This window comes from Pelmatolapia mariae, linkage group LG13, assembly GCF_036321145.2.
Source record: "Pelmatolapia mariae isolate MD_Pm_ZW linkage group LG13, Pm_UMD_F_2, whole genome shotgun sequence".
Classification (NCBI taxonomy): Eukaryota; Metazoa; Chordata; class Actinopteri; order Cichliformes; family Cichlidae; genus Pelmatolapia; species Pelmatolapia mariae.
Window position 1 is genome coordinate 36,209,221 of NC_086238.1, and position 10,083 is coordinate 36,219,303.

At 43.1% G+C, this 10,083-nt stretch overlaps 2 protein-coding genes across 2 annotated transcripts; one reads left to right on the plus strand and one right to left on the minus strand.

Moving 5' to 3' along the window:
• Positions 1-2,160: 2,160 nt before the first annotated feature.
• On the minus strand, positions 2,161-5,035 carry borcs7 (BLOC-1 related complex subunit 7). The gene is made up of 5 exons (XM_063491178.1): positions 4,883-5,035; positions 2,948-3,010; positions 2,745-2,788; positions 2,627-2,647; positions 2,161-2,548 (listed from the first exon to the last, which is right to left on the minus strand). Exons 1-5 carry the CDS (start codon positions 5,012-5,014, stop codon positions 2,497-2,499), a joined length of 312 nt encoding a protein of 103 aa, XP_063347248.1. The 5' UTR covers positions 5,015-5,035; the 3' UTR covers positions 2,161-2,496.
• An 847-nt stretch (positions 5,036-5,882) lies between these two features.
• On the plus strand, positions 5,883-10,083 carry LOC134639856 (steroid 17-alpha-hydroxylase/17,20 lyase). Its single transcript, XM_063491345.1, has 8 exons — positions 5,883-6,197; positions 6,282-6,420; positions 6,890-7,125; positions 7,429-7,515; positions 7,835-8,053; positions 8,584-8,753; positions 9,048-9,151; positions 9,803-10,083. The coding sequence occupies exons 1-8, from the start codon at positions 5,883-5,885 to the stop codon at positions 10,081-10,083; spliced, it is 1,551 nt and encodes a 516-aa protein (XP_063347415.1).

Consider the following 10,083-nt stretch of genomic DNA (forward strand, 5'->3'; position numbering starts at 1 on the left):
TACTTCAAGTTACTCGTTACTTTCAAAGTAACTAGTTACTAGGGAAAGTAACTTTGGTTTTACTCAGAATTCTCTTGCTAATGTGTTGCTTCCGTAACTGGATACCCAGCAAGATTGCCAGTCTTCTAGCTTGCTTACTTGCCACAAGTGCACTGTGCCACCTACCAATAGAAAGGAAAAGATAATGTGCACATTTCCACGAGAGAAATCCCACGCCTGGACCGTCGTTGACCGCCGCCATGATTCTAGCCTCCTTTTTTTATCCAACACAAAAACTGCAGTCGTGGTGCTTTTGATTGTACTCAGAACTTGGAAATTCTGCCTTCTGAATAGGAAGATGTAGGTAACACCAGACTGCAGATGAGCTGCATACAGAGCTGGACTGGGACAAAAAAATCGTCCCGGGCATTTTGACTAGAGACCGGCCCACCATTATAGGAAAAATCATAAAGCCTTTGAATGAAAACAAACACTGTTGTGACAGTGATGTACACTGTTCTGATGGTATATATGTATCAATCTATCAATTGTTTGTTGTAAGACTCAGATAATTATTTTTTTAAAAGCGAGACATTTTAAATGAGAATAATAAAGAAAAGTATTTCCTTGTCCCCCCCCTTTCTCTGTTAATGCCCTACCTGGCCCCCTGGCAACACTTTGCTAGACCCGCCCCTGCACAGTTACCAGCTGTCAGCTACGTAGAAAAGTATCCTGGTGTTATTTGTCTCTCAGAAACAGTTCATAACTTCCCTTCAACTCATTCATGTGACCTAAAAGGTAAACCTGTTTCTCCATCACCTGTTCAGCTCTGATGATTCAGTAAGGACATCTCCTGGTTTCATCTTCATGTTTCCCTCTCACCAGATAACCAAACTGATATCATGACCAGCAGCTTTACAGCTGTGGCTCCAGCAAACATCAGCTGATACTAGAAATTAATATTAAATAAATTCTAACAACAGCTGATCAAGCTTAAACGTGCTGCTGTTGTTTAGCACAACATCCGCTGGTTTCCTCTTTCTGGCGCAAAGTGGGCGATAAACAAACAAGAGAGAAAAGCTGATCAGCTGATCATTGATCAGTTTCGTGATTGAAGTAGAAACGGGAGAGAATGAGAGAAGAAGAGGCAGCTGTGCAGCTCCAGCTTTGTGTCTTTTTCATTGTAGCTGAAGTCCGGGACAAACTGTGTTCCTTTTCAGCTCAATACGAAACGCGAAATATTTTCTTACGGGACGGTTGGCAACTCTAATAATTAACCGTATGAACAAAATAAAGTTCAACATCAGTAACATAGCACCCACCCAGCTGTATAGAAACTCCGTCGTGCTAGCTAGCACACAGTACGAAAATGTCAGCATAACGAAAATAAACTCCACCTAAACTTGGTTTATATCTGACCCAGATAGACTGCAGGTCATAACTTCTTACCTGAAGTTCAGTTCACCTGACACTGACCTCCACCACTTGTTAATGTTATTGAATCTGTGGAAGCTCCGCGATATCCACCACACGAAGTAACGAATAACGAGCCTATCTAAATCCCAGTAACGAGTAACGCGTTCCTGGTTTTGGCATAATAACTAGTTACCGTGCTCGTTACCACAATAATAACGTAGTTACTGTAACGCGTTACTTAATAACGCGTTAGTCCCAACACTGGAAATAAGTCACCACGTTGATAATGTGTTCCATTCATTTCAATGGGCAAAAAAATTTCAAAAACAATTCAATATCTCAAAAAGTATAGAAGTTATGAGCACCAAAAGATATAGCAGAATTTTTTAAAGTTTGAATGGCAAAAATCGGACAAAAACTGAGGGAGTAGTTAAGGGCCACAAAACGTACGGAAGCAACTAGAATAATAAAGAATAAAGAGAAACACACAATGACTGTGGACCAGCTGAGGTCCTTTAACATGTGTAGGGTAACGCTCTGTTGTGGCCAGTGCATCCTCGATGCTGTGACATGCTGGAGCAGCAGGTTGAGGGTCGCAGATGCCAGCACACTCCATGCACTGACCCACAAAGCAGGTAATGCTGTGGGTGTGGAGCCGGACTCTCTAAAGGTGCTGTTGAAGAGCTGGATGTTGTCCACCCACTCCGTGACGTGCTGGCCAGTAACAGGAGCACGCTCAGTGTCATGTTTCTCCTTAATGTAAAACAATGGACTAGGTCATTTTGTACTTTTACTTTTATTAAGGTCTTTGATTTTTTACCTTGATGTTATTGTCATACACGCCTCCCACACATGTACATATAGCCCAGTATGACAGAAGCATGTGTGCTGTTTGATGTGAAGCCAGGGTGACAGCAACTTTAATGAACACAGCATTTTATGTTGGTCAGAAAGTATCCCACAGTGTTTCACTGATGCAGAGACGCACCTCCCTTCAAATGTTGTTTCATTTGAACTAAAAGTCTAACAGTGCCCTGTGATGCTGTCTGCAGACTGTGTAAACACAGCATGTCCTGTCCAGCTCAGCATCAAGCCTCTCCGTTACTTCAACAGGTGTCTCAGCTGGTCCTGCAGGTTTTTCGAGTGCTCCACACTGGAGGACAGAGGAACAGAACCAAGCTTACTGCTGAGAAATGCTCTAAAGCATAAACAGTGCGGTGGTCACACTTACTTCTTCTGAATGGCCTCCTGCCTTAGTCACAGACAGACAGAGACAGAGAGACTTTACAGCAACCAGTTTAAGCAAAAGCCAACAAGTTTCATACATTAAACAGAGGAGTGCTACTTACTGGTACTGTAAATGTGTGGTGATAATGGACATTTTTCTCAGGCTCTGGAAGAGATGAAGAGAGAGAACAAGAGCACACACACAGTTTTGGAACTCAGTGAACACCAAGTGTAAAATTGTTTTTGAGGATTTTCTTTCTCCAATAATGAAGAACGTTTCATGTGATTGTCGAGATTTCCTCTGACCTATCAGAACGGTACTCACATCCTCAGAGTGCAGGATAGCATCCTCCTGAATCACCATGCTTCTTGCTGCTTGACCGAGAAGCTGAAAGAGACATCGCAGCAACACAATCGTTACGATTATTTAATCAGTGCTTCAACTAAATAAACAAACCTTTATCACCATAGTAACATCTGACAACTCTTTATTTTGTCACAGAAAAATCAGGACAGCCGTCTGCAGTTGAAAACCTTAACCACTCATTGACCCTGCGACAGACGGGCAGCACGTCCAGGGTATACAGCCTGTTGCCCTGTGACAGCTGAGCTTTGCTAAAGCCCCCGGCAACCGTGGAAAACTCCACACCCACAGCACATTTAACAGAAAATCCTAAAAACAGGGAAACTCCTTAGGAAAAGGACAGCAGGGTTTTTTCACTAGGGCAAAAGTCTGTTTATTCCACATTACATTGTATTCTGGGATTTCTATCTCAAACTGGGATCAAACTGGGATCAAACTGGGGATCAGGCAAACACTCTAGTATGGAGTGTCAGACGCACTGGGTCAGTGTTAGTGTTGGACCAGAAGAGTCCATGTTTGTTTAATATATTGATATGAAAAATTTGGTTAAAAAAACAAAACAAAATTAAAGCAGACGTCAGCTGTGCAGACCCACACTAACAATCATGACTTACACATTTTTAACAGAGGCCTGGTTTCCCAAGAAAACTTCACTTTTCTGACTTTCAAAAACAGATCTGTTAGGAAGCTTTGTTGAACTGAACTCTTAACTTCACAACGAAACAAGATTCACACGTCCGTGTGTTCGATGAATATCACAAACCTCATTTGCTACTATTATCATGAAGCTGCTTTAAAACAAACCTGCCCAAGTACCTGGAGGAGTTACTGAGATAACTACACTGTGGCAATTTGCACATACAGACCTGCCACTAGAGTCAGGGGATTTCTCCCCACAGTCCAAAGACATGCGTGTGACGTGTAAACACTACATTCACACGGTGCTTTCACATGAGTCATCTGGTTTATGTTCTTTCATTACAGATGTTTCTAGTAACAGAAGCATCACATTTATGTAAATGTCTCTGCAGCTCAAAACTGCCACAAAGCTGCAAACTACCAGCAACAGAAGACTGTATGTGTTCTGTTCATAAAGAAGACCACGAGTGACCGAGTGAAGCATGCAGCCACAGTCTGTGTAGCCTTCATCACTCACACACGGACTCTATTCATTGTCTTTTCTTCCAAGCATTTACAGCTTGTTCTCCCATATGTTCCTTTCTCTTGTTGTTGTATATGTTTCTCCTTTTTGCTATTTATATTAATCAGATCTTATCCCGGTACAGCTGGTGTACATGTACACCAACCAAATGTCAATAAAGCCCAACTGTATTCTATTCTATTAGCCAACTGAGGGAGACAGAGCTGCTGATTCATGTCACAGTGACGTGTTCATCATCCCAGCAACATCCGCTGCTTCCTGCTTTAAATGTTAAACCTCAACTTTCTACATATGTTCCGTTTTTAATCAGCAGGATTTTCAGTACAAACACACACATGCGTTTAAATGAAGTCAGGACACCACGTGTCGAATTTGCCAGAACAACAACTGTCAGCAGTTCACATCTGAAACATCTGGCGCCATGAGACAACTCCAGCTGTCAGAGCAGCTGTCCACTCGTTTTCTGTTTGATTCATAAACGATGATAAGCTACAGTAACGCATATATTATGGCAGCACTCGTCTTTTGGTGGATTTTATTTTCTTTGTCAAATATTGAACATAACAAGCTGAATCCTTCCAGCATACACACTGATCTGTTATACCATAAACGTCCGTTCCTGTAGTGTTTCCGTTTATATGTGCGTTAGCTAACAATGGGCTTTCCATTAGCTAGCGCTCAAAGCAGACGCTAAAATCACTAAACTTGAGTTAAAATCACTCGTGTGGCGATACCTCCTGACTGCGGGATCCTTTTAGCACTTGACGTGTCAACGCGATAACATCCCCGCTGCAGGAGCCCACTTTATCGGATAACAAGCCTTTGACAGACTGGCCGAACCGCGGCTGGGGATCAGCTGAAGCCATGTTTCTATTTTGGCTAGCGATGGTGCGCGGGAAAGGACAAACTACACAGCAACGAGTTCAGTAGATTAGATAGGGCTTCGTTACAGACGCAGTCTGGCTGTGTGCAAAATAAACTCTGTTTCTTTCTCACTTGCATGTAATGCAGTAAAATCATTTTGCGACTCCATTCTGTTCATCTAGTTTATTATTGACACGTTTTCAGATGCGTGACGCTGATTAAAGTTGTGCAACATCCAGATTTAAAATGAAAGACTTTGACACCAGAAAACTGTGGTCACATCATATACTTCCAACTTACTGCAAAGCAAACTAGGAATGCTACAAAGCAACAAATACTCCACCACAAAGTAACTTCGTGCATTCGGCGTTTTCCTCGTGCAAAAATACCACATGCCTTTAATTAGCTAACTGGATCTTCTTTATGATGTACTGCACAGTTACACACGCTTTTGCATGCGTGTACTCGCTCATTAAACTGACGTAATACTCACTCTACTAAGTAACTAAGTCCTTTCACACTGTTTCCTGTGTGTGCCTTTGTCTTGTTTTCTATATATTTCCTTTGTTTGCTATTTATTTATTTTACTTTTTCACTCCTGCACAGTTGGTGTGGAGCACCTGTAATTTCTTTGTACATGTACAAAGTCAATAAATGTCTATTCTATTCTACACTTTTACAGTATATTGTGTAGTTCTAGAAAGACTGAGTGTCATCTTATCTTGTTTGAGTTGTCACAGTCCAAAAGATTCAAGGACTTGGCCTTGAAGTTGCTACATAAAAGCAGCACTCCGCAGTGGTTGGGAGACCTTGAACAGATATTTCCTGGGATGTTTCGGCTCTGTTGAACCAAACGCCTCTGTCACTGATATGGCTTGGTTTTGGTGTCTGTGTGTGTTCATGGCGGTGAGCCTCACTTTGTTAGCACTGCAGTTCAAGTTCAGGATGTCTGCACACGGTTGTAGGGAGCCGCCACACCTCCCTGCACTACCACTGATTGGCAGCCTGCTGAGCCTGCAGAGTGAATTACAACCGCATGTGCTTTTCAAAGAACTGCAGGTAAAATACGGACAAACATACTCGCTGATGATGGGCTCCCACAGTGTGATTGTCATCAACCAGCATGTGCACGCCAAAGAAGTCTTGCTGAAGAAGGGAAAGATGTTTGCAGGAAGACCTAGAACTGTGGGTATAACTCTCTCTTAAATGTCCTGTTCTGTTTGGTTGTTTTTTGGATTGGTTTCCATTCATGTCGTGTTTGTGATGAAGGTAACTACAGATATTCTGACAAGAGATGGGAAGGACATTGCATTTGGAGACTACAGTGCTACGTGGAAGTTCCACAGGAAGATAGTCCATGCAGCCCTGTGCATGTTTGGAGAAGGGTCTGCCTCTATTGAGAAGACCAGTGAGTACAGTTCACTCCTCTAGTATGATACCACTCTGTCATGTGAGACTGCGTATGGCAAGCAGATCAGCAGCAATAAATCACAACAAGCAGACACTCATTTAAACGAACACACGGGGGGACTTTTTGTACTCTTCAAAGCATTTAAGCATAAATTTAAGTTAAAGAGAAATATCTAATCCAATGATCAGTCAGCAGGTGGAAAGTACCTGTTCTTACAAAGTGATTTGTCATGCTACTCTAGTACAATGACAAATAATAAAGAGAAACAATAATGATAAAGTTTTATTTCTATAGAGCCAGCTCACAACAAACGTTTGGCAACAGTAGGAAACTGTGTGTGTGTGTGTGTGTGTGTGTGTGTGTGTGTGTGTAGAGAGAGATATTAAATGCTCCAAATGCAGTAATATCTGTTGTAGTATTTCTAAGTATTATAAATATCTAAGGTAATAAACTTTGTCTTGCCCAGTTTGTGCAGAGGCCCAGTCTCTGTGCTCCATGCTGTCAGAGGCAGCAGGCGTGGGGCTGGCCATGGATCTTGCTCCTGAGCTGACTCGCGCCGTCACCAACGTTATCTGTTCTCTGTGCTTCAACTCGTCCTACTGCCGAGGCGACTCAGAGTTTGAGACAATGCTGCAGTACAGCCAGGGCATTGTGGACACTGTGGCTAAAGACAGCCTGGTGGACATTTTCCCCTGGCTGCAGGTAAGCAGCAAGAACTCAGAGCAGAAACAATCAGACCACAGTGTAAATGTGGGCAGTCAACAGAAAGATAAAGGACGCCTCGTTGTGTTTGCTTAGTGGGATTACTGCCACTCTGTTGTTTCTTAGAATTTATGGTGAAAGAGTGTCTGACCCACACACATTTGCAGTGCATGTTTATAATGATCCTGGCATGATCGAGCTCTAGCAGCACATTTTGAGCGATGAGGAAGAAGGTGACAGTTGGAACGTGATGTTTATAGAGACTGTATCATGCCTATCAGGCTGTTTTTGTCTTTATCACAGATCTTTCCTAATGCAGACCTACGTCTCCTAAAACACTGTGTTTCCATCAGAGACAAACTTCTACAGAAGAAATTTGATGAACACAAGGTAACCCTTTAACCACAGGGCCATTAGTGTTTGAAATTTAAAGGTAGTGTACAGTACAAACTGCTCTTTTTAGTGATGTGTCCCGTACCTTATATCACATACTTGGTTCCTTTAATTTGTACAAATCCATTGGCAACATTTTGAGGCAGAAAAATCACAATGTTGTAGTAGAGCTGTGATCCTGTGCAGCTGTGAGATGGTGGACATTATAATACAAAGACATACTTGACTACAGCGGTCACATTAAGTTGCTTTGCTAAATAAATACAATTCGTTCTGTACACTGTATCCTGTACGCTGACATGTTGCTCCCTCACAGGTGAATTACAACGATCACGTGCAGAGAGACTTGATAGACGCTCTGCTAAGAGCCCAGCGCAGTGCGGAGAACAACAACACATCAGAGATAAGTGCAGAGTCCGTGGGCCTGAGTGACGACCACATTCTCATGACAGTGGGAGACATCTTTGGCGCTGGCGTGGAAACCACTACCACCGTGCTCAAATGGGCCATAACGTACCTCATTCATCACCCAGAGGTAAGGCTCGACCGGCAGCAGTGTTTCCACGAGGTGCGTGGCGTGGCTTTAAAAGATTTCTGATAAAAATGAGCAATCAAAAGACGCTTCTCCTCCTCTCTGTGTGATGGGCAGATGGAAAGCAGTTGTCACACATTCATACATTCGTGCTGTAGTCTAAACATGTTTAAAACTCTGAATCTAATTAAAAACACATAACTGCTTAGTCAGCCTTGAGTTAAGTTTAAGCATCTTTTTACAAACTATACCTGCAACATCATCAACACACACAAAGTCATTAATAAACTCAGTTGTTGTCAAACTGCCATGAAAACCACAGCTGAAATGAATCATGCAGGTTCCACGTGGCTGCAGCTGGAGGGCAGATCAGTTTATCCTTGGGCAGGTTACTCACCTGCCCGGAGTGTGAATGTGAAAGCACTTACACATATAAAAGCTAAGCTAAGCTAAGAAATATGTGTGAATCCTGCGTCTGTGAAGATCTTGAAGAGCATCTCCGATGCACAATGACACTACTGGTTGATGTTTAGGTGCAAAGACGTATCCAGGATGAGCTGGACAGGACGGTGGGTGACAGCCGCTCTCCTAAACTCACCGACAGAGGCAGGCTGCCCTATCTGGAGGCCACCATTAGGGAATTAGTACGGATTCGCCCCGTGGCACCTCTGCTCATCCCCCACGTGGCTCTCTGTGACACCAGGTACAGTGATGCTCACTGAGTTCAACCGTCTTTCACCCTTCACGAACATCTCACCCATTTAATAAAGCCATGTTCACACACAGCAAAGCTGACTGCGTCAATCTATTAAAATGACACAATTCTGTGAAAAGTGACCAGGCTGTTTATTAGGACATGAAGCTTACTGCTCTGTACTGACAAATAGGACTGATCTGGAATACTCTGTTTCTGAATGAAGTCTTAAAAATACATTTACCTAATGCACCAATACCATTGTCAATTCCATGAGTAAACTGTGAGCTCTTGTCTCTGTAGCATTGGAGATTTCACAGTGAGGAAGGGAACTCGAGTCATTATCAACCTGTGGGCTCTGCACCATGATGAGAAGGAGTGGAAGAACCCAGAGCGCTTTGACCCTGGTAAGAGCAAACATCTGTCCACACTTTAATATCCAGTTATGGAAACTGATTTTATTCTCTGAGGCTGTTTGGTTTTTTCCCTCAGTCAAGGAGGATTAATGGTGATAGAAAGGCATACACTGTCTCTGGCTCCTATCATTGTTATGGCTTTTGGCATTTGGCTACTTAAGTTAATACACAATAACAGTGACATCAGGGTGCTTTGAATTGTACGGTAAAGACCCTACAAACACCCTGTTTTTGATCGTTTTTGGGACTGAAAAGTCACCTGGATGAGTGACGAAACATTTCTCCCACTAAAAAAACGTCCACGTCCAGATGAATAGAATCAACCTTTGGGGATTTACTTACCTGGATCATTGAGCATCAAGACGATAGTTTTTGGACTTTCAAATTCTCCAAGGAATCTGAAAGTCCAAGGAGGAAGGACTCTAATAGCAGCAAGTCAGTGTCTCACCAGGAAAACCTCACCTTATGGGGATATCTGGAGTCTTGTTCCTGTTTGATTCACCGCCACCACTTTAAGATCGAGACAAATACATGAAATTCTGAACCAAAATATCTATACAGGATGGATCTGACAGTTCTTTTAGTTTAGCTTCTGTGACCATCACAGCTGGTGAACTTAAACCTGTTGTTATTGCTCTGCAGGCCGGTTCTTGAATAGTGAAGGCACAGGACTGACGATCCCATCACCCAGCTACCTGCCCTTTGGTGCTGGGCTGAGAGTATGTCTCGGTGAGGCCTTGGCCAAGATGGAGCTCTTTCTCTTCCTGTCCTGGATCCTGCAGCGCTTCACTCTGTCTGTCCCACCAGGCCATGGTCTGCCCAGTCTGGAAGGAAAGTTTGGAGTGGTCCTGCAGCCAGCCAAGTACAAGGTGAATGCCACAATCAGACCAGACTGGGCAAGACATAAGTGCCAGGCAGAATAG